At 38.2% G+C, this 25,512-nt stretch overlaps 1 protein-coding gene across 2 annotated transcripts in view; it reads right to left on the bottom strand.

Moving 5' to 3' along the window:
* Positions 1 to 25,210, bottom strand: part of zgc:162879 (ras and EF-hand domain-containing protein) — a 63,190-nt gene extending 37,980 nt beyond the window's left edge. Inside the window, exons 1-5 of one of the 2 annotated variants that reach the window (XM_028822654.2) lie at positions 24,715 to 25,210; positions 16,813 to 16,968; positions 6,949 to 7,039; positions 5,855 to 5,950; positions 5,524 to 5,601 (exon numbers count right to left, since the gene is read on the bottom strand). In XM_028822654.2, the coding sequence (XP_028678487.1) occupies positions 5,524 to 5,601; positions 5,855 to 5,950; positions 6,949 to 7,039; positions 16,813 to 16,968; positions 24,715 to 25,055 (762 nt within the window). In that variant the 5' untranslated portion in view covers positions 25,056 to 25,210. Of the gene's footprint in view, positions 1 to 5,523; positions 5,602 to 5,854; positions 5,951 to 6,948; positions 7,040 to 16,812; positions 16,969 to 19,327; positions 19,463 to 24,714 lie in introns of those variants that run through there. The other variant, XM_028822655.2, reaches the window with a different exon arrangement.
* Between the last annotated feature and the right edge of the window lie 302 nt (positions 25,211 to 25,512).

The raw sequence follows: 25,512 nt of genomic DNA, 5'->3' as shown, positions 1-25,512 counted from the left end.
ACATGGCAGGATTTAATCAATATTATTTTAGAATACAGTAATCCCTCGCTACTTCGCGGTTCACTTTTCGCGGATTCACGACTTCGCGGATTTTATATGTAAGCATATCTAAATTCATAACGCGGATTTTTCGTTGCTTCGCGGGTTTCTGCGGACAATGGGTCTTTTTACTTGCTTCCTCAGTTGGTTTGCCCAGTTGATTTCATACAAGAGATGCTATTGGCGGATGGCTGAGAAGCTACCCAATCAGAGCACGCAGTTAAGTTCCTGTGTGCTGCTGATTGGCTCAGCGACGGAGTGTTGCATTAACCAAGAAGTCTCATCTCACTCATTCATCATTAACGTGCTAATGCTTCAGGGGCCGTTTCCAAGCACCAACAGAAGATGCAAATGATTGCAGAAAAGGTAAAGTTTTGGATATGTTGAAGGAAGGGAACAGCTACACCGCTGCAGGACATCGATTCTTTTTATTTAAAAAGGAGGAAAAGCATATAAGATCTACGGCCGCAGTGTCCTTTAACCAGGGTGCAAAACAAGTTGCAAGTGGACGTGATAAGGCAGTAGTCTGGATGGAATCTGCTTTAGGAATCTTTGCAACAAGGTCGACGACGTCATGACCGCCTACAAGCTGCTACGTGTACTTCGCTATACAGTAAGTGTAAACTTATCTACCGATTTCATATTGCTTAGCAGTTGTCCCTGTTTTTAATAGAGTAAATGGTGGGTTGTAAACAATACAGGGAGGGTTTAAAAACGTCCAAATACATGTTAAATAATTAAATAAATATAGTGTCCCTACTTCGCGGAAATTCAGTTATCGCGGTCGGCCTTGGAACCTATCTCCCGCGATAAGTGAGGGATTACTGTAAGAGAAATAACTATTCCGGCATTTAACTCCCTTCTCCATCTCTTATTTACATAGATATTTACTTCTCCCTTTCTTTTGTTTAATGTTGCCTTATTAAAAAGCCTTAAGCAATTTTTCTTTAGCTAAGCTCTCCTTCTCAGGGGTGGGGTTTGACTAGTCTTCAAATTTGTTGGGTTATAAATTGATCTGTTTGTATGGAATGATTACAATGAAAATTAATAAAAATATAAAAAAAAAAAAAGAAAGAAATTATTGAAAAGTATGAGCATGGCGTTCGTGTTACCAATCTTGCCCTCGGGTACAAGAAGTCAAAATCTACAATTTCGACTATTCTAAAGCAGAAAGAGGCCATTAAAAGCAGCTGATGTTGCAAAAGGAGTTACAATGTTAAGAGGTGGAAAAACTGTAGCTAGTGTGGTTGAACAAGAAGCAACTTGCAGGGGATAGCGTAAGTGAGGCAATGTTATGCAACAAAGCCAGGAAGATTCATGGCGATTTGCTGTAAAAAAAATCCTTCTACAAGTGGCAAAGGTGAGGAATTTAAAGCCAGTAGAGGATGGTTTGAAAAGTGTGCAAGAGAAATGGCATTCTTCGTGTGGTAAGGCATGGAAAGGCTGCTAGTTCCGACGCTGCAGCTGCGGAAGAATTTGTGAAAAATTTCACAAAATTTGTGGAGGACGAAGGATAAATCCCGCAACAAGTGTTCAACTGCAACAAGACCGGATTGTTCTGGAAGAAGATGCCGAAGAGGATCTATATCACCCAGGAAGAGAAGGCTATGCTCAGCCATAAACCAGTGAAGGAGAGGTTAACTGTTTTGCTGTGTGCTAATGCTAGTGGCAACATAAAAATCAAGCCACTAGTTGTTTACCAATTTGAGAACCCTCGTGCTTTCAAGCAGCACAATGTAAACAAGGCCAGACTGCCCATGATGTGGAGGGCAAACACGAAGGGTTGGGTCACAAGGACCTTGTTTGTGGAATGGCTGCACGAGGCGTTCGCTCCCGCCGTGAAGCAATATCTTGAAGGGAATAATCTGCCTGAAAAATGCCTTCTTCTGATGTACAATGCACCGGCACACCCTTCAAATTTGGTTGACAATATGGTTGAGGAGTATGACTTTACTAAGGTCGTGTTCCTCCCCCTCAACACGACTCCTCTTCTGCAGCCCAAGGACCAGCAGGTTATCTCAAATTTTAAGAAGCTGTACACAAAAGAACTATTCACCAGGTGTTTCAATGTGACCGAGGAGACGTCTTTGACCCTGAAGGAATTCTGGAAGAACCATTTTAATATTGTTCATTACATCAACCTCATCGACAAAGCCTGGGAAGACGTCACATACCAGACCTTGAACTCGGCCTGGAAGAAACTTTGGCCTGAATGCGTTCCTGAATGGGATTTCAAAACATTTGAGCCTCCTATTGTGGATGAGATTGTGTCCATGGGAAAGAGCATGGGTCTTGAAGCGGAGAATGAGGACATCGAGGAGCTGGTCCTGGATCACAAGGAGGAGCTGACGATAGAGGAACTCACTGAACTCCAGCAGAAGCAGCATAAGTTGCTCACCGAGGAGCAGTCCTCAGGGGAAGAAGAGGAAAGGGCAGATATAAAAAGTGATGCAATAAAAGCCGTCATGGAAAAATGGAACGATTTTTTCGAGAAGAACCATCCTGACAAAGCGGTTGCGAACAGAGTGATAAACATGATGAATGACCATGTCGTCTCTCATTTCCGAAAAAATTTAATGCGCAGGAAAAAGCAAGTTCACATTAGACCGCTATTTTGTGAAGTCTGCTCCACCAGCTAAATGGCTAAAAACATCAGAAACCCAAGAATTCACAAGAGAGAAAACACCTGAAGGAGAACATCCCTCCGTCGCGGAGCCGGACTCTCCCTCAAAACTGTAACCTTCCTTCATGACAGAACTCGACTCATGCAAGGTTAGTTTTCTTGGTTGTTTATGGTAAGTTTTTGTATAAATTAAGGATTTTTCAAACTTTCATTTTTTTTTCCCCTGTGCTTAAAAAAAAAAAAAAAAAAAGTGTTTACAGTGAGCAGTTTGTAAGGGTGTAGTGTGAACTCTTGCAATGTTAGGTTTCTCTGTTGTTCAAGGTTTTCTCAGTGTTATTCAATGTTTTTTACATTTAGTTTACTATTACACTGTGCATTCTTTGGTATAATTAACATTTTGTGCTTAAAATCTTAAAAAATATATATATTTACATACAATTCATATGGTCTGGAATGGATTAATTGTATTTACATACAATCTTATGGGGGAAATTACGTTCGGGTCGCGTCCAGAGTTTTGGAACGAATTACGGTCATGACCAGAGGTACCAATGTATTTGTGGCGGAAGGTCGGGGTCCTTACTTGGCCGGAATGCCCATATTATGGAAGGACCACAGGAGAGAGTACTTCCAGGAACATTTCTCCCCCGAACCGACAGAGGGCAGTTCGCCTGGTTTCCAGCGGGGCCAAGGGTTATGAGCATAGAAGCTCAACCCAGAGCACGCATCAGAGTGCGCATGGACATTTGCGGGGCCCTATTTCCGGCCACAACCGGAAGTGCTGCCAGAAGAAGCATATTAGGCACCTGGAGTCCTTCTGGTCGCCCTATAAAAAGGGGCCAGTCTCCAGCATCCAATGGCCAGAGTCAGGAGGAAGAGGACAAAGCCTGTTGTGGAGGGCTGAAGGCGAAAGAACTGTAGGTGATTAGTGCTTTGCTGTACTGTGTGGGTCTGGGGATCAAGGTAAAGCACTTCCCAGTGGAAAATAAAGCTGTGTGGACTAAACCTGTGTCCTGCCTATCTCTGTCAGGGTTAGGGTGGTTGTACACACCCGGGCATCACAATATTATTTTATATATTAGAGATATATATATCTCTATATGTGACTAAGTCAGTATGATCAAGAAGGGGGGGGGGGTTGTATAGTTTATTTATTATATACATGTTCTTCTTAAGTTAGCATATGCTGGATTTATGTCCAAGTGTCTGTTGATGGCGTTTTCATTTGATAGCCAAGTCTCGGCCAACTCTCTGGCACTTTTAGGACTGGCCTTAAATTTTACTTTTACATTGTCCCAGTTGAATGAATGTCCTGTCGATTTAGTATGTGCATAGATCAATGATAGTGCGTCCTTTCTTCTGACGGCGTTGCGATGTTCCTGCACATGTGTTGAGATTCTTTTTGAAGTTTGTCCTATGTATACCGCTGAGCAAGAATTGCATGGGATACTATACTAAAAGTGCCAGAGAGTTGGCCGAGTCTTGGCTATCAAATGAAAACGCCATCAATAGACACTTGGACATAAATCCAGCATATGCTAACTTAAGAAGAACATGTACATAATAAATAAACTATACAACCCCCCCCCCCCCCCTCCCCTTGATCATACTGACTTAGTCACCTCCCCCATCCCCCCCACTTAATTTGTTGCTATATATTGCCTTTGATTCTTGTAAGTCTAAACATTATCCTCTGATGAAGACCCCTGGTAGGGGTTGAAAGCTCAGGAATAAAAAAACTACTTTATGATACGTGATTCATATTTTTCTCCCTTTGTGGATCTCCAGCTTCAAATATGCAAACCGTATCACAGACCTTCTCTTCCATATATATATATATATATATATATATATATATATATACACACACACACACACACACACACACACACACACACACACACACACACACACACACACACAGAGAGAGAGAGAGAGAGAGAGAGAGACGGATATACATATACACACACATCACACCACATACTGGTCACTAACTCCTTGCCAGGAAGGGAGGCCATAACAGAACGACAACAATGGACTAGCATCCCAACCCAGATAGAAGCCAGTTTCCTGCCGGGAAGGGAGGCCAAAATGGAAGGACCATGATGAGTACAGGTGCCTTTCCTGGAAGGGAGGCCTAAGCAGAAGGACAGAGAGTGTCTTCTTACCAGGGGTGTGTTTTCCCAATGTATACATAGTGGCAGCATCCCACTGGTGGAACACCCACAGGGCACATTGGAGATTGCAGTCCTATGGGACAATACTGTCAAGGTCCTTGGGTGACACCAGGCGGAAATACAGGGAGGGTATCATTAGAATTTCTTTGAAGGGCTTCTGCCTGACCTGAAAGTGCTTCCAGTATGCAATGCTACGGCAACATAAATACTCCTGGGTTCAGCATAAAACATGCTGGGTTTCCTGCAGAAGTAGTCAAAGTCAGGATGTGGTGGATGAGACTATGTGGGAGGTGTGGAAGGAGAAGGAAAAATGTATCACTTTGTTGTGCAGCCTTAAAAGGAGGAAATTGGAAACTGGAGTTATTCTGTGGAATGAACTCATTATATTTGAACCCAGAACTGTGTCGTGTTGTAGTCTTTGGGGGGTGGGGGTGGGGGGGGGGGGTGTTGCTTAATCCCTGGTGGTCACTTTATATTTTATATATACGCACACACGCACAAATACTTGCAAATATATATGGTATATGATTGTATATACAGTTTTACTGTAAACGTTTTGTATGTACATCTGTTTTTTGCTGGTATTGTATTATCCCTGTTCTGAGGAGACCTACAAGTAAAAATTTCATTGTACTATGTACACAAAATATTTAGCTTAAACTTGAAGATTCAATCATAACATACCTGTTCAAGTTCGTGAATCTGATTTTTAAGTTTATAGACATCCTCCTTGGAGTAAGTCTGTGAGTTTTGCTTTACTTGCTGATGAAAGAATAAAACAGAATCATTTGACAAAGCAGTACAGATACAAATTTAGAATATGCACAAAATTTCTTTCCGTGTTATGTTGGCAATTTCATTCTATTACACGAACAGACAGATTAAAAAACACTCCAGCCTAAGAAGTTGAATTTCAGGAGTAACAATCAGGTTTTGTGCCTATAAGAGTGCAGCCCCCACCACAATTCAAAGAAGCTGAAAAGCAGCTTTGTGTTCCCCCTGTTTCTCCTCTTACCTTCCCAAGTCGGTCAACATCGGCCTGCAAATCTGTGAGCTGTCTTTCATGGCGCTTCTGGAGGTCTGAAAATACAGTTTCAAATTTCTGACGCTCCTGTAATGGCAAAACCAAATTCCTAGGCTATCACTTGCACACCTGATAAAGAAACATTGACACTTGTCCTACCTTTTATCAAACAAACCCTCTTTATCACATAAAGTATAAAATATTATCTCTGTTACATTTAACAGCTACAAAGAAGCAGAAAATGGTTTGGTTTACCAATAGTTATAAATCCATATTTTCAAATAAAGGAGGACTGGTGAATCCATATCCTTATCATTTATGCTCCTGATAGTATTTTCACTTATTTGTTCAGCATGAAACAATACTATAAATAAGTAAATTTGATTTTTCGAAAATGAGCATGAGAGAATGTAACAAAAACAAAATTAAAACAAACATAAATCAGGCTCCAGGACAATTGCTGCATAGCATACCAATATTTCTGTAATGGGCACCAACACAAGCTGTACAATTTGTGTCATACCTCAGAAAGGACACAACAACAACATTAAAATTAACTCTTATTATGGAATAATATAAATGCAACATTCTGGAGGTGATCTATACATCATATGCAGTAGCTTTATCAATATACTCATCATTAGATAGCACAAATCTGCACATTCAGTCTAGTTATAGATAATGTGCTAAATTAATCCACAATAATGTTTTCCAAGTTCTCTAGAAAATCTGGCTAATCTGCTTGATACATGTACAGTACACATAGGCACAAAACTGGATTTTTTTTTATTTGATATACTTTATTAATCCCTCAACGGAAAGTGTCTTTTCACATGACCTTTGGGGGTCAGAGTGCAGGGTTAGCCATTGTACATGGCCCCTAGAGCAATTTTCTGGTTAATGGGCTTGCTCAATGGTCCAAAGGATTAGGATCCCTTCTAGCAGTAACAGGACTTGAACGATCAACCTTCCAGATACCAGTGCAAATCATTAGCCTCAGAGCCACCACTATATAACTCTATACTATAACTATGGATAATAAAGCATAATTTTTAGCTCCCAAGGTACAGGATGTTACCGCTCACCTCCCTCCGGACTCTCTGCTCCAGATTCAACAGGTGTTGTTGCATCTCTTCCTCAAAATCTGCTGCCTGCTGAGCATTTATTTCTTCTGTTCTGTAAAGATATGACTAGTTACCATGGTGGGTAAGCAATAGATTTCTCAGAACCTTATTATACATAAATAACATTTTATAAAATTTTAAACCAAATATTTATAAAATATAAATTTTCCTTTGAAGTGTTTGTTAAAAGTAAACTTTCAAAGTATTGTACACACACAAAAAAAAGAAAAATTTGCACAAAACCCTTTGAATCCAATTTTTCTCCTCCTAGGGGACACAGTGCCTTATAAACGTCAATCAGCAGCCCTCCTATTGTGGGTGGCTCACAGTAGCCAGGTTTCCATCCAAGGAGTTTTGGCGAAAAATTATTTAGCGCTTCAAATTTTTTTACCGATATAGCTGATGGAAATGCTAATTATCGATAAAATGTTGTACATGTCGACATAATATTTTTCCGTTTAACTTTAGCGCATAAATTCCATATCGATACTTCAGATGTCGCAAAAACTACATTGGAAACAGTTTTTGTCAGAAAAAAGGGCTTTAACGCAAATAAATGTGTCACATTTTCATCACGTGCAATCAAAACGAGAATGGCGGAGCGGTTCGCATGGTCTGATGAAGAGAGTTTTTTTTTTGATTAAACGTCATTATTTTGTATTAATTCAAATTTCAGTTTTAATTAAAAACCTTAAGGGAAGCAGGTTAATTCAGTTGTTATCGCACTGTGAAGGGATGTTGAAAGGTAGGCTCACCTGTACAGATCCGATGCTGCAAACACAGCTGCATCATGGGCACTTCCAGGAGTGCCAACGCAAATGTCTCGTATCATGCACCTGTCATCAACAAGGGCCTGGATAACAATAGATGGCCACCCTTTGCGATTAATGTAATCGCGGTAGCCTTCCGTCGAGGGAAGAATAGGCACATGCGTGCCATCCAGTGCACCGTAAATCTGTGGCACAAGATGCACCAAGGAATTGCGGTATGCAATTTCATTGGCCTCCGCTACAGTCGGAAGTCTGATATAACGCCGCATTAATTTTTCTTTAATAGCGGTGCACACAGCATATACACATCAATGGACAGTAGTTTTACTAACCCCGAAAGTTTCTCCAACTACTCTATACTCGGCGCAGGTTGCCAGCTTGTAAAGGGCGATGGCAATCCGCTTTTGGGTTGGAACCGGTGGTCGGTGGCAACCTGTGATGGGCGCAACATCAGGACTGATGAATCCACACAACATCTCAAACGTCGGCCGTGTCATTCTAAAATGTTGCAGCCAGATATTTTCTGTTAAGTGTCTCTCCACCACCTCCTCCAAGAAGGTCTTATTCCGTCGTCTCTCCCATACCCGTGGGTTTCGTCGCACTGGGGTACTTTCTTCGAGCTCTAGGGCTATCAGACAAGCAACTGCTTCATTCTGCTGTCGTCTTCGGATATTATGTACAATTCCAATTATTTGTGAAACTGAAATAACAGTAAGCTGGCAAATTTCAAAAAACTGTCTGAATAATCTCTCCATTTCTTTGTTTCGTTGTTTAGTGGAGGGGGTGTAACGTGGAAAACAAAAGGTAGATAATTTGCGACATACACAAAATTATGTATGGAAACGGCTCAAGGGCAGATTTTTTTCGCAATACAACAAAAGTTATGCGACAGTTCGTTTTGGGGGGGGATGACGTCATCACGCACACCATTTTATCAATAAAAAGCCAGTTGGATGGAAACAGGCTGGAGACAGCAAATTTCGCACATTTTTTTTACGTATATTCTGTTTGTCGATAACAAAACGTCGCAAAAAACTGGATGGAAACTTAGCTAGTCTCTTCATCCTATGACCGACTGGTGAGCCCCTAACAGTTTCGGGGTGTAGCTCACATTCTGAATTAAAGGACAATGTATGTCGCCCTATCCCTGTGCTAAAGTGCATGTGCATGTTAATTGTAATGCAGGATGTTCGGCCTTCATACTCCTGCCCAAATTACACAAAGTACTATGTGGCAAATGGTCTTTCATCTTCTAGATAAGACATCTTGACTGTACTCAAGTGAGGAGTGCTGCAATTTTTGGGAATTACCTGGACTTTGAAAAATAATGTCTCCACTTTAAAAAGAGAATTATACAAGCCACAACTGTTAACCACATTACTATTATGTGCATTATTATTTTTTTTCGGTTTTTTTTTTAACCTTTACTTTTTATTCATGTCAAGGGCTATTCAAACTCAATGATAAAAATCAGCCGATTTTAAAATTAAAGTCAAATCTTCCACCATGGGTTCCTGTTCAATTAATCAGCAATACTTACATAAAAAAATTAAATACTTTCTGTTAAAACATCTATGTCAGCTACTTGTTAGTTGTAGTAAATATAATTTTTTTAGTGTTTTATTGAGAGATACAGACAACATTGACAGTTATGACTTTGGCCAGTTAAGCTTTTACGATAAATGGAGCTCTGCAGACAGAGGAGATGGACTTGGAGTGATTGCCAAAAGTTAAATTCAAATAGTATCTAAACTTTTTAAAAAGATTACATCCTTTCAGGTCATAATGTTTGACATTAAAACCAAATTAAATCCTCAATATTTTTAAATTCACAAACCTTACAGAAAATACTCCTAATTCTCAGTTGTGATTAGAAATCTTAATCAGTTGTAAACTAGATGTCCTACTAGGATTCAGCCAGAAGAGTGATAAAATATTATAAGCACAAAATAAATAAAAAAGCAGTACCAACACTTATGACCCCGTCATCGCTGTACAAAAAAAACCATATTCTTTTAGTGTTATTTAACAACTAGTGATTCTGGGCTTATTAAGCCCTTGTGAAATTTTACTCTGAAATTAAAATGCAAGATTTAGAGACATAAAACTAATTTTTCAGCAAAGAACAATTCATAGAACAGTAATAATTATTTCAATAGTTCAGTAATAATATTGATATGCGATTGAGTGTCTAGAATTCACCAAAGTTGTAATGTACAATTCAATTACTGGCAGACAAATGCAGGTTAATCTGCACACATACACCTCCAGCACCTCTTCAAGGATCACTCTTGAGGGGTCTCCACCAACTGTCTGCCCCCTCGCACTCCTGCTACCTCAAAAGACTTTTGTTACTCCAGCTCAAGCATAGATCTAACCACATATTGGTCATTTGCTTACTTACAAATTAAACATGACCTTTTTATTCATCATAAAATGAGCATTCAGAAGAGAGGAAAGAGATTTTTTGATATGATCAACTGTTAGAGTTATTCGGGAGCAAATGCAAAAAACCCACTTTTATCATCAGGCTTAAAAATTTTAAAATTCTCAGTACATTATTGTTGTCAAAACAGACACCTGAAACTAGTGTTGTTTTGGTATGCAATCATTTCAAATTCCTTAAGTAAAAACCATCTTGATATCATGTTGTATTCTGGACACATTGAGGTTAAAATATGTAAAGGTTCCACGAAAACAGAAATGTTTGGCAAGTTTGCCTTAGTGTTTTTTTTTTTCTAAATATTTATACCGAGAAAATCTAAACTTTTTTTTACCTATATGCTTATTTAGACTATACCATCATACTGCAAATATTTGTAGAAATAGGTGAGGTGGTTTTAGTGAAATGTCCCAATAGACAGGCAGAAATTCAGTTTTGATTTTATTGATGAATTATGATAGGTTACTCTAATATTCAACGCAGACATTTTCAGACATTATCTATCCCTGACAAACAGTTTCTCCTAGTTATAAAAGATTCCTCATACTCTAATCATATTATTTTAGTTTATTAAAGAGGTTAGCATCAAGTTTTCTTCCTAATTACATTTCAAAAATTTCAATATTTCAGATCAACAATTAATTACTTGTGATCTACTTCTCTCTTAAATAAGTTTTTCAGACAAGAATCAAAAAGACAATAGCACTTCAAGACTTACTGATATTCACAGAATTTAAAACAATGTGAGAGTCTCACACAGATTTTACAAAAAATAAACACAGCTTGTGTGTAAAAGGGTATTAGATAAATCAGCTTATTTTAAAGAAAGGTAATTAAAGTAAAAATGGATTCACTATGGCTTTATGATACTGCATACCCCAAATAACCACTAAGCTGCAACTTTTACCAGTTTGCATGGATTAAAAATATTAAAATAAAGTCTTTAGCAAGGGCCACTCATTTAAATTAGTATACTAAATAAAACCTGCAGTGATTTATAACAGTTAATATAACAAAAACAAAAATGAAGGCTGCCTAGCATAACTTCAACTACTATTAGCAGCAAGAACTTTATGGATTTCTATAATAATGAAATACAGCAGAACACTGCAGAGAGAACAGTTAGCTTGCAAAGTTAGTGCAAAGTTTAAAAAATTTAGTTACAACATGTCGCTCTTTGTGCACACCTACATGGCAAGTTTGGTGACAGAACAGGAAACATATTATTGATTTGTAAAATAAAACCAATGACCCAACCTTAGGACCTAAATCTAAAGAGACTTGAAAATCTCACTTGCATTAGTCACAGAGTCCACACCGAATACAACTGATGAATATATTTATCATCTGGCATAGTCTCTGGTTCCATCAAAGTCACCACCAGTATGCATTTCTTACAGATATCAGACTGAGATCCAAAAAATCTAAGAATTAAAATATAATATTTTCAAACTTTTTTAAACCAAATCAGGGACAAGAACGAATTTTGTGACTATTAAAATTAAGGGAAACTTAATTTTAATTTGGTGATGTATGAATGGTATTTCAAACTCTTGTTTCTCTAGACAAAAGTTACTTTTTATCCAATGGTTGTATTTTCAAATGGATTATAAAAGGTTTAGCCTTTCTACATACTTGCATGCAACCAACAGCAGCTCAAAAGTGCAAAGTTACCATTATATTTTGCCTGAAAATACATTACTAATTATGCCATAAATAATGTGTTACCTATAGCCACAAGCCGCAAACTTGCTGAAGTAACATAACATTCTCAAACACACTTAATCCAATTCAAGATCATGGACAATGGTCTATCCCAGTAGTATCAGTCCTAAGGCAGGGACCATCAGTGGACAATCGCATACACATTCAGCTTCCAACCTGCTGTTTAGCCTAATGCAAATCTTTACAATGCACAGAAGGCAGATAATGGGATCTGAACACAGGATGCTGATCCATCTGGCAGATGTGCAAACCACTGCACCACTGTGTCACTCCTCACTATGGGCTCTCTTTTTTACATCTCTTTGCAGTCTTAATCTTGATATGGCTACTAAATTTATTGAAATGTTATGATTTTCATCCAGCTAACAAGCTCCTTATCAATATACTGGACAAAAAAAATCCTCTAAGTTCTTTCTAACAAAAACTTCATGAGTAAGCATGGATGTGTGCAAGGCTGGTTATTTCCTTGTACCCAGTGGAGCTGAGACTACACTTATACAAAGCAAGCAATAACTGGAAAAGGTGGTCAGAAAATGGGTGGCTAGAAAGCCACCATTCCTTTTCAGGGTTATGTATGGTGCTGTATTAACTAGCAATTAATGCTGCTATCATTTCTAAAATTCTCACTCAAATGTGTGACACTACAAGTTAAATCAACTGCAACTCACTGCTGACTGGGCACATCACACTCTCAAAAGAATTCACAAATTATGTATTTTTACTATGAACGAATTCACAATGAGATAGAAGTATCAATAATCAAAGATTTTTGTGAGCAGTTGGATTTTCCCATCTTATGAAGTATAACCATGTGGAATTTTGAAATAATAGTTGCAGTGCCAGACACCCAGTGTTGTAATTCAAGTGTTGCATACGTATGGAAAATTAACAAAACAAAAACAACAAAAATATTGCTACAAAAGAAGTACACTTCTGAAAGTATTCTATCTCCAATCACTCTCTCAGTCCACATATACCAAATACAATTTGATAAATAATTGTGAATAACTATACGGGAGTCTTCCAAAGGAATTTCCATCTTGAAACTGTGATCTTCTCCAGGACTTCAAGTATGAATACAAAAGGAGTGCAGAAAACCTGGCTGAACAAAAATATGTATTGCCAAAATAGCACCATTTCACTCAGATACCTCATTTTCTTATACTCCACTCTATTTACTGGTTTTTGGTTTGCCACTCACAATAAGGAGATGTAGTGGGGAGAAAGAGAGATAATGCACGGCTACCACATCTACAGGTATTTCATCACTCTTTACTTCATATGCCTCTGTACACAGGACACATTATTGCAAGATGCTTTACAAAACAAATATGAATTTATTTTAAATATCAATAAATATACAATATCACTCAGTACTTTAAAAATGATAAAAAAAAAACTCAGAAGGGCTACACAAATAACAATGTGTACAGCTACTAACCGTAACACCAAGGGACACCTGCAAAAGGTTTAAATGACACATTTACTATATAACCCTTATACATACAGTGCCAAAACACGGGACTAATTTTATGTGTCACATTAAAGCCTTTCAAGTCTTTGCTGCGACAGTTGGAATGCACTTAATCAAACAGTGTCTGTACTTCCCAGGGAAGACCAAAAGATGGTGCCACTTGATAATATCCAAACCATAATAGTAAATAGTCATCATAAGGTATATATTGGCAAACCAAACTTTGAAAGATTTACTCCTTATGACAGTGTCTTTTACTTCATATGAAAAACCGAAATCTGTACAAGCATACAATGTAACAGCTTCATTTAATTAAAGTGTTTCCAATGTAAAAAGGTCCCTTGACACCAGCAGATCTAATTCAGTGCAAAATACAAAGCTGGCTTTTAAAAATTCCAACAATTTCTGTTTTACTGTAAAATGACCACCAATTAGGAAATGCCACAAAAAAGTGATGAAATTGAATGTTCAGCATTGCCATGTTTTGTGAATTAAATAATGAATGCCATTGTATATAAGGGTAGCTAAGCGGAATGATTCAGAAAGTTTCAAATGTTCTCTTATCAACTGCAATTGAGGCCTGAAATGGTGATCACACTGCTTCTTAATTTAGTTAATAGAAAATGGACTTCTTGGACTGATGTAAAACATTCAATGACCCAAATTAATTTATTCAGGTTGCTACAAGTAACTCTGACAAAATGTAACAAAATGCAGGTTCAAGTAAGAGTTCACCAAAATTCAGCATTTCACAATTGTTATGTTTTATCTGGAAATTAAAAAAAAATATTTCCAATACAGTTGAATTATTTTTTAACATTTTGTGAAGTCTTGTTAACACCCTTTGAATTCAAGGATGCAGAAGTATACTGTTGTGAAAAAGCATTTGTTCTTTTCCTGGTTTCCCCTTTATTTGTAAATTCTTGAAAGAGAATGATTTCAGGTCTACAATATAAATCTCATATTGCATAAAAGGCACCTGGGTGAACAAATAACACATTTTTAACTCACGAATCTAATAAGCAAAATTAGCCAATGCTAACCCTGGCTGAGTAATTGCCCCCAGGTTAAATCAATCCAGTTAAATGGATAATGAGAGTTAGATGATTGAACCCAGTCAGGGCCGATTACCACTAGCCCTAATTAATATAAATGTCACTTATTTTGACACTTAATATCAGAGTTAAACTGTGAGCACAAAGATTTAACAAGGGCATAATGTCATGGACAAAAAAAAGTACTAAAATTATCAGAAAGAAAGTAACTGATACCTATTACAGTACTCTGGAAAGGGCTACTAAGTCATTTCCAAGTCTCTGGGACTCTACTGAACCACAGGGAAACCACACCATAATCCTCAAAATGGAAAACACTTGGGAGAAGAAAGTAATCTTCACAGAACTGTCTCCATTCATCCATCCATTATCCAACCTGCCATATCCTAACTACAGGGTCACTGGAGCCAATCCCAGCCAACACAGGGCACAAGGCAGGAAACAAACCTCTGGGCAGGGCGCACACAAACACACACACACCCCAAGCACACACTAGGGACAATTTAGAACCGCCAATGCACCTAACCTGCATGTCTTTGGACTGTGGGAGGAAACTGGTGCACCCGTAGGAAACCCACACTGACACAGGGAGAACATGCAAACTCCACGCAGGGAGGAACCAGGAAGAAAGCCCGGGTCTCCTAACTGCGAGGCAGCAGCGCTACCACTACGCCACCGTGCCGCCCTCAGAACTGGCTACTCTGCCAAAATGAAACCAATGACACAGCATAAAAACATCCATGAAGTCACAAAGGATCAAACAAAAAAACCTGAAGAATGGCATCCTTTTCTTGCCTGAGCAAAGGTCAGTGTTCATGACTCCACTATCAAAAAGACACTGGTCAAAAATATCTGTTACTAGAGAGCAGCAATGCAGAAATCACTGATAACCAGAAAGAACATAGTACCTGGGTGATTTCAAGTGGTTTTGAGTGAATATTCTATGGACAGATGAGAATAAAGGAGTATTTTAGAATAAATCAGTTCTGGTGTCAAGCAAAATTAGCATTCCACAGTGCAAACATCATACCACGGTCATGGTACACTTTGTTGCTTCAAGACTTTAAAGACACGCAGCGAGCTCTTTCTATTTTATCAGAAATTCTTAAGTAGAATGTAGCAACAGAATGAATCAAAGCACAAAGCTGAGGAAATCAGCTTTCACAGTTCCATAAATAAAACGATGGCAGCTATTTGGCTTATTATCTCCTTTTTAATTTATGGAACATATTAATACATATACCCCAGAACATACACTGTGATTATAAGATACAGGTCTTCTTAAACTTTCTTCTTATTCCATAACTATTCACATTTCATATGGAATCACTATTTTTTTATAGACGTTTCAGCATGATTTTATGGTCACATACCCAAAAATTGTAGGAAGTTAGCTACTATCAGAGATGTCACATTAATCTCAGCATTTTAGTCAAGTCTGATTATTTACCAATGGTATATTCAATTTGCACATACTAATTATCTTAAAGTTTTTTTTTTGGGGTTTTTTTTTAATAATTGTCAAACATAATTCCCTGAGTTGTTGTCAAATGTTATCTCCGTTGACTTCTCGGTGCTCTCTGGTTGTGCTTGGCATCACTACCATTTTGAGGATGTTAACCCACCTGACTTTGGAAGGATACCCAAGGACTAATCCAATGATACCCATAAAATACAAGAACCTTCTTAAATTTTGTCAGAATTACTAATAGTTCCTACACCATGAGAGCTGTTGGATTCGCAGGTTGAAACAAGGTGATGAAATGATCAAAGGTACCCCTTTTCTATGTAATCCTGAATATTTTTTTTTTCTATTCTTCATTGCCAGCTGTCCTTGCAATTGTATTCTTAAACTCTTTAGCTACAGTATTAATATTTAGGCACATTGGAAACCTCCATATTTTTACCAATCTATTTACTAGTTCCAGTTATAGCTTGAATGGGAGAAAAGGCCGGACAGCATCAGGAGTAAGGCAAGAATGCACCCTGGACTGAGTGCCACATTTTGTAGTACACCAAATATACTTATCTCAAGTCAATTTATTGTTGCCAGTCAACCTAAACCACACACATTTCAGACATAAGGCCACAGTATCCCAATTAGGAATATACTTTTAGCTTTCAATAAAAGTCCATAGATGTCTATGCATATTTTAAATTGTGTTTAGCTTTGTGGTTAGTTTTAAATGCATATCAGCCTATAGTTTTCTTTTACAGTGCTCTAAATGGAACTATGTGAAACACACCAGGCAAGGACATTAAAGTAGAAAATTAATTGATCAATACATTTTCATCAACATTATATTTTCTTTGCAATCACATAGTGCAATATGATACAGACATCTTCTTAAACTCTACCTTCGGAGCGATGTTTCCAGCTTTTCTACCTCAAAGCATTGTGCCTTGTCATCCCGGATCAAATCAGTCACTAGAGCTTCATAACCTTGTAGCAAAGTGTAGTCAGCAGTAGAGTGGATGAGCTCATAGAGGGCCTCCAGCCTCCCGCGGCTGTTTCTGCAAGACAATTTCAGACAGCATATTCACTATTCTAGCAATTCATAAAATTTCCACTGAATTAACCACTGTGATTTCCAATATTCTGTCTCTATAGAAGTTTTAATTATTACTGTTTTGTACCTAGGATTTATAACTGGATAAGACCCATTTCATATGTCATATCTATGTAGTTTAAAAAGGGGAATAGTTTCGTTGCATTTGTAATATATCCTAATAAATATATTTTTATAACATGTTGTGCATACCTCAATCTGTGAGGATAGGCCTACATATTCCATTTTTTTCTAAACATTCTGTATATGCAGATTATTACTTAGAATTGTTGATTATTTTTAACTAATTTACAAAACGCATAGGAACAAATAGATCATTCTCCATCTCAGCCATTTTCCCTGAGTAACAATTTTCACATTAGCTTCTGGCTTTCTGGCATTATCAAGGAATACAAATGTAGTTTAACATGGGTACAAAGATGAATTTCTGTGCATGCCAAAATCTGAATATTAAACACAAGCAATGTGAGATTTGACAATTCCCAATGAACAATGATATTAGTACATCTCAATTCTAAAACAGCTGAATAATAGCATGTTGACTTTCCTAACCTATTAAATTAATCCTAATATGGTCTCTGTGGTCATAAAAGATCCCTGGGCATCTTTCAAAAATAGTATGATGTTTTCCGATGTCCTGGATAAATTACTCGTCATGCCGGTCTCTTATTGGCTACCCATATTTCTCACCCCTTCACCAGCTAAGAGCTAATGTGTGGTGAGCATACTGATAAAAGAATGCCTGCCCCTGCATCATCCAGGTGGATTCTACCCATCTACATAACATTCTTTGAGTAGGTTAGAAAAACACTACATAAATTTAATTATTTATTATTATCCACATGCTACTCTTTTGGTCTTAGCTTACTAGGAAAGACTGATAAATCCATGCCTCCAATTTTTACAAATCTTTGTGTCATTCACCAAATCTTATTACTCTACCATCTACATTCAATTTTGGGTCGTGGGGAACTGGTACTATGGAAAATAAAAAGTCATGTATTAGCACAAGTAGATGAAAACTTAATATGAACTTTTATGAGAATTAATCTTAAGTGTGAATTTTTACACAAATCAGGTATGCTAAGCAATTAAGGCATATGCCATATTTCTTTTTTAATGAGATCAGACAGGAGCTACCAATATCTCATAACCCAAAGAATGAAGGAGGTTTGGAGAAAGATGAATGGAGTCAGCCCAAGGTCAGAAAGGGGGAACACGTACCAGTTGGGAGCCGGCCAGGAAATAAGGGTGGCAAGGAATGATACTGAATGACGAAATACAAAAAATATTGGTGGCTACAAGGACGGCCTGAGAGGGGCCAGCTAGAATAGGGAGTTCGGGTAAGCAGCAAATGAGTTGCTTCTAGCGAGGTCAGGATGATAAGAAATGGTTATATATGCTGTAACTTTTGGCTTTATCGGGGCTCAGCTCAGCTTGATTGCGTGGAGTCCACCTTATTATTTATTGCAATAAAACTAATTACTTTGTTTGCCTATCCTCCAGTGCATTTTACACTTCAACATTTCCTACTCCATAGCACCATTCAGTATACGGCAGGAGACTCCATTCCTGAGCAGTCTCAAAGAAAGACACACTATAATGGGTTAAATGTCATTGTCACAAAATAAACTCAATTGCAAATTTTATGGATGAGAGTGTTAGTGAAAATCCCTTCCTCATACACTCTAAACCAGGGGGTGTCAAACTGAGATCCTTGAGGCCCACAATGGCTTCAAATTTTCATTTCAGCCACCTTCCAAATTATTAACCAATTACTACTCCTAAAGGGACAGTCATTTTTGGCTATTAATTTACCTGTTTTTATGAGGTTCATAACAATTAATCTTTGTCATTTTTACTGGACCAGCAGGCATATGAAACTTTTTGTCTTTCAAATCAGTCACAATCTCATAATATTCACAATAGCAACTGGGGGCATTTACGTCATGGAGATAAATACCGTGTTTTATTAAAGAACTGGCTTTTAATTAAGAAACAGGATGGTGTGAAAATGGGGGTCCTCTGTGAGCCGAATTTCAGACCCCAAAGTTAAATAGTTATGGGGAGAAAAAAAATTAAGAATTCTGAATTTTAAAAAGAAAAAAGCACTTAAAATTATGAAAAAATGTCATCCTTTAGCATAAGTAAGTGGATAGTATTTAAAAAAAAATGGTACTGCAGACCTCCAGGACCTGAGTTTGACATACTAGCTCCAAACGAATCTCCTGCTTACATGACGTAACACTGTGAAAAACGTAGCATTGAAGTTAAACAGCCTAGGAAAATAATACGATTCTTACCTTGCTAATGAGCTCTGGCCATGCTGTCTACTTTCATTCATCACTCCCTACACCGTAAAACCACTGTAGTGACCTCAGTCACTTTCCAACCGGCGGCCATAAGGTAAGCTTTTCAACTTCGAGTTTGAGCGCTCCCGGTAGCCACGCCCCTTCAAAACCCAGGATCCACTCCGCGAAGCCTTTACTGCGTGCTTGACGCGTTGATGTTGCACGCTGTAAAAGAAGCCCAAATATTCACCAAATTGCTTGGGGAGTTAGGACCCTGCTGGAAGATAGGCAAGACAAAATGCACTTTTGAACACCAAAGAAGCAACACGTTGTGCTAGAAATCGCAATGCTCAGCTCGCACATACAGAAGTATTTAGTATAAAATCTGAAAAACATTTGTAATAAATTCGCCGTACTTCGCGCTTCGACCCAATTTGACCATCACGGGAAATCGCGACAAACAAGAAGCACCTCAACACACGTATCTTGGGAGTTTCCAAATTGTTCATTTTAGTTTTTTTGCTTACCATATTAAGTCAAAGTGAATCATTGATAAGTCTGGAAATGGGGTTGAAGAGAGGAAGAAATATGAGGAATGCAGGATTCTACGGCGTCCCTGAGAAAGAGTAAGAATGAAATGGGCTAAAGCAGTAAAGAGACACCCCCTAAACCCATAGATTGAGCAGTAAATGTAGTTTTACTTATTAAATAACGCTTCGAAGCGCGCAAACCAGACTTCACCTGTTCAGGCTATAGATACTGCAGGTATTGTCATTGCGTTACACTGTAATTAATTTTCAATGGTAAAAAGCGAACCGACGAAGCGGTGATTCAAGAATCTGTACTTCAAGAACCTGCTTATCCACTTTGTCTTACACAAACTGACGTGTGCGAAACTGGTGTGACAAGAAGCTCAGTACTTGGGTGTGTATGTGGGAGGGGTACAAATCCTAACACATACCTGGAATTCTTTGCATCGATGTTTATTTTTTGATAAACTGTGCACTCCACGGGACATTACGCTTTTTATTTAAATTAGCAAAACATTCCATTTAGGATGCGGATGCCCCCAAAGCTACTTTTTCATTGCAAAATGTACAGTAATGTGCAAAAGTTTTAGGCAGGTGTGAAAAAATGCTGTAAACAAAGAATGCTTTCAGAAATGTAAATAATGATTGTTTATTGTTATCAATTTACAAAATGCAAAGTGAGCGAACAAAAGAAAAATCTAAATCAAATCAATATTTGGTGTTTCTACCTTTTGCCTTCAAACCAGCATCAATTCTTATAGGTACACTTGCACAAAGTCAAGGATTTTGTAGGATTATAGTCAGGTTTATGATCAACCAATTATACCAAACAGGTGCTAATGATCATCAATGTCACACATAGGTTGAAACACAGTCATTAACTGAAACAGAAACAGCTGTGTAGGAGGCTTAAAACTGGGTGAGGAACAGCCAAACTCTGCTACCAAGGTGAGGTTGTGGAAGACAGTTTCACATCATGGCAAGATTGAGCACAGCAACAAGACACAAGGTAGTTATACTGCATCAGCAAGGTCTCTCCCAGACAAAGATTTCAAAGCAGACTGGGTTTCAAGATGTGCTGTTCAAGCTCTTTTGAAGAAGAATAAAGAAACGGGCAATGTTGAGGATCATAGACACAGTGGTCGGCCAAGGAAACTCAGTGCAGCAGATGAAAGACACATCAAGCTTATTACCCTTCGAAATTGGAAGATGTCCAACAGTGCCATCAGCTCAGAACTGGCAGAAACCAGTGGGACCCAGGTACACCCATCTACTGTCCGGAGAAGTCTGGCCAGAAATGGCCTTCATGGAAGAGTTGCAGCCAAAAAGCCATACCTCCGACGTGGAAACAAGGCCAAGCGACTCAAGTATGCACGAAAACATAGGAACTTGGGTGCAGAAAAATGGCAGCAGGTGCTCTGGACTGATGAGTCAAAATTTGAAATATTTGGCTGTAGCAGAAGGCAGTTTGTTCGTCGAAGGGCAGGAGAGCAGTACAGTAATGAGTGTCTGCAGGCAACAGTGAAGCATGGTGGAGGTTCCTTGAACGTTTGGGGCTGCATTTCTGCAAATGGAGTTGGAGATTTGGTCAGGATTAATGGTGTTGTCAATGCTGAGAAATACAGGCAGATACTTCTCCATCATGCAATACCATCAGGGAGGTATATGATTGGCCCCAAAGTTATTCTGCAGCAGGACAATGACCCCAAACATTCAGCCAAAGTCATTAAGAACTATCTTCAGCATAAAGAAGAACAAGAAGTCCTGGAAGTGATGGTATGGCCCCCACAGAGCCCTGATCTCAACATCATCGAGTGTGTCTGGGATTACATGAAGAGACAGAAGGATGTGAGGAAGCCTACATCCACAGAAGATCTGTGGTTAGTTCTCCAAGATGTTTGGAACAACCTACCAGTCGAGTTCCTTCAAAAACTGTGTGCAAGTGTACCTAGAAGAATTGATGCTGTTTTGAAGGCAAAGGGTGGTCACACCAAATATTGATTTGATTTAGATTTCTCTTTTGTTCATTCACTGCATTTTGTTGATTGATGTAAATAAATGATTAACACTTACATTTTTGAAAGCATTCTTTGTTTACAGCATTTTTTCACACCTGCCTAAAACTTTTGCACAGTACTGTGTATATATACTGTAATCGTGTATCACAATTCTGCTGTCACTTGTTTCTCAAGAAACCACAACAAAGTACGTTCTGAAATTTGATACACATATAAAAATGCAATTTTAATACTTGGTGTTCCTTTTTTACTGCCGATTACAAGGCATTATTACTAATAAAGGGTTCAACCGTACCGCCCGTTTTCAGAAGCTACTTATTTCTTAGAATAACGAGTACAAAATTGCTGTTAGGAATAACGTGCGTTAATGGGAGCATGTCATCACAAATTAAATGGACTGACACGATTTTGACATTGTATATGGCGTATCTCCTTCTCATACTAAATAATATATGCTCCTTGGTATTAGCAAATGCCATCAGTCCATTTACTGATCTGCTTAATCTAATATTAGGGTTGCTAGAAGCTGGCATTTTATTGCCAAAGTCAAGCACCAGTCATGAATGGAATTGCTACACGCCTAAAAATATTGGTTCCTTAATGACATTTATGGTTCTTTTCTGGACTGGTTGATTCCTCCTAGAACAATTGCTTGACAAAGCACCATTTAATTCTGGGAAGAGTTCTTTGCATATGAAGTTTTTTTTTGTGTTTTGAAAAGCTTTCTAATATGATGAACAAAAAACTGAAATCTTTAATATATGGCAAGCTATACCGGAATAAGAAAACTTGGACTTAATTTGTGTTATTATATGATGCAAGACTTCTTTTAAAATCATGACTTATTGGTATTTGTTACCGTAAACCTGTTACCATCTATTCAGTTATTTACTGTGTGGAGCCTGTTACAGATCTGAAAAAAATGTTTTTTTTTCTGGAACCTTCAAGTAGATGGGTCTTTTTGGATCTAAATTTGGTTTCCCTATTGCATCAATGTGAAGAACCACTCTGGCGCCTTTTATTTTTAAGAGTGTAGTTTCACTTGTCCTGGACTTGTTTAAAGTCACCAGTTAACAAAGCACATTAATGACTTTGACAATGTGGTGTAGTAGTTAAGGCTTTGGACTTCAAGTCACTATAGCTTAAATCCAGCTCCTGACATTGTGTGACCATGAGCAAGTCACATCACCTGACTGTGGTCCAATTGGAAAAACAAAAGAAATGTAACCAAATGTTGCAAGTTGCCATGGATAAAGGTGTCAGCCATATAATAATAATTAGAGTATGGGGGGAAATGTTTAGAGGAAAAACAGCTACATGGCTGACCCAGCTTTACAGTAATTACAGTAAGTCTAAACATTATTCATGTTCTGCTGCTTGGTTCAGATAATAAAGTAACTGATAGTGATACTATAAAGTGATCAGCATGACAAATGAATATGTAAAGCAAAAGAGTTTGTCTGCACTGTTGAGTTTATTTACTGGACTGAGCAAATCATGTAACCAGTCCGAGTTACAAGAGTATAAATAGACATCTGTATACCTAACAAGTGAATATGGTAGTGCACTTTGAAATCCATCCATCCATTGTCCAACCCGCTGCTGGAGCCAATCCCAGCCAACACAGGGCACAAGGCAGGAAACGAGTTTGTAAATTCAAGACCCCATAAAAAATAAAAATTGTCCTTACATCTAAGCAGAACAAAATGCCCAAGGGAGAAGAATTCCCTCAAATAGGTTAAAGGTTAATAACAGGAGAGAAGTGACTCATCCTTAGGTTTGATATCAGAGTTCGGAGAATGACTGAAAAAAAATTCAATGCAGTGGTATTTGTATTACAATAAGTTTCAGAAATAATACACGCAGCTGTAATTAATGTGCCACCAGCACTGACAACTGAATGCACTAATGATTTCACTACCAAACGTAAACTCTGTAAAACACAAAAATGCTTTTCTTTCATTTGGAAAGTCCATGTTCAAATAGTATATTATTAAACAAGTTCTTCACTCTATTTCAACTGGTCATATTCATATGTAGTTTTCTGTACAGTATACAGTTGAGTTGATTTTCAGGTAAGTTGTGAAGTACAGTTGCTTCTAGTTAACAGTCTCTCCTCCATTTTCATACCCAGTTTTCCTTTTCACAGATTTGAGGAATCTAATCCAGTAGCAGCGTCAAGTCTAGCTTGAAAAAGGTAATGCTTGCCTATAAGAGACCACATGCAAACAAAGTGAAAGTTTTCTACATGGCAGCTTGTATTTTAACAGTAAGAGGAAATCCTCAGAGCATACTGAGCATACTTCTGTCCTGAATGCCAACCTAAACCACATGCTTTCACTAACATATACTGAAAATACTCAGCACCCTTGGTCACGCAGTTGTTTTAAACTGGAAATTTAAACTGTCACGCGAATTGTCCTTGGTTCAAATCCCAGCTAGTGTAGAGTTTTCTCCCTCTGTGTGTGCGTGAGAGAGAGAGAGATGCGTGGGCGATACAGAGCCAGGTACGGCATGCCCTTCACTGAATTAAAAGGGTTCGAAAATGGATTAATTGAAAATCTTATGGATCAGAATAGATTTTTCTTACATTACGAATAATCCTATAACAATCTAAAGTTACCTTTTTTTGTCATCGGATAGGTTTATGAAACGCGCAGCATAAATCATGCTTTCCTGTTTTTTTTATGAACGCAAAACTTGAGATGAGTTGCCGGTGTTTTTTATTCTTCTGTGTAAGCGATCCCGTGTTGGGAAACATTTGACGCAGAAAAAACGACTGCCCAAAACTTTAATTATGTTGTCATTTTATTCAATATAATCCCACAATTATTTTAAAAATTTGATTTACCTTCTAAGGTATTGTATATCATCTCCAAGCTTCTCTTCAAACTCCTCCCAAGCGCTTTTTGATGAGTGAAATGTCCCGTCGAAAGAAGCGAAATCCAGAGATTCGGAGACCTCATGAAATCGCGAAGAAAAGTCACCGTAGTTAATTATCCCATCCATATCTGTGTCTAACTTGTTAAAGAGTAGTTTGACCTGAGATACTGGCACACTGAGCTCCCGGCATACAGTGGCGAAGTCCTCGTATTCAATTGCCCCGGACCTGTTGACATCGCATGCCGCAAAAAGCCGCCGAAGATCTGGTCGTACACTGCGATTGTTGTATGACTCCATCTGAACGTACATCGAGAACACAAGATAATTCACAGCATTTCAAGTATTATAGCAATGACAGAAATGCGGGATGCCACCACATCCCTCGGGTGAAACTTCACACACGAGCTTTTGCAAATGCACCCAGCACCCACGCGCTGACAGTCCCTTCGGTGCCGAAGGCTGTTTAAAATTAAGACAAAGACCTAGTTCACCAGCCTGCCTTCTCGTGACGTCACATCGATCCTAAGACAGGTTTCACTCAACAACACAACCAGAGAAAGAGTGAGAGAGAAAGAAAGAAGTAAGGAATTAATAAAAATTACGTTCAATAAGGATTGTGATTATGATTAATATTAAAAGTTTAAAGACAAAGCCATATTCATCAGAGCCTGACCTAACCTGTGTTAATTTGTGCTTTATTAATGGGACAACGTTAAAAACGTATAGGGATAATATATGTTAAACAATAACTGTGTAACTCATTTTC

The sequence above is a fragment of the Erpetoichthys calabaricus genome, chromosome 17 (genome assembly GCF_900747795.2).
Source record: "Erpetoichthys calabaricus chromosome 17, fErpCal1.3, whole genome shotgun sequence".
In the NCBI taxonomy this organism is placed as follows: Eukaryota; Metazoa; Chordata; class Cladistia; order Polypteriformes; family Polypteridae; genus Erpetoichthys; species Erpetoichthys calabaricus.
This window is presented reverse-complemented; position numbering and strand designations above follow the sequence as displayed.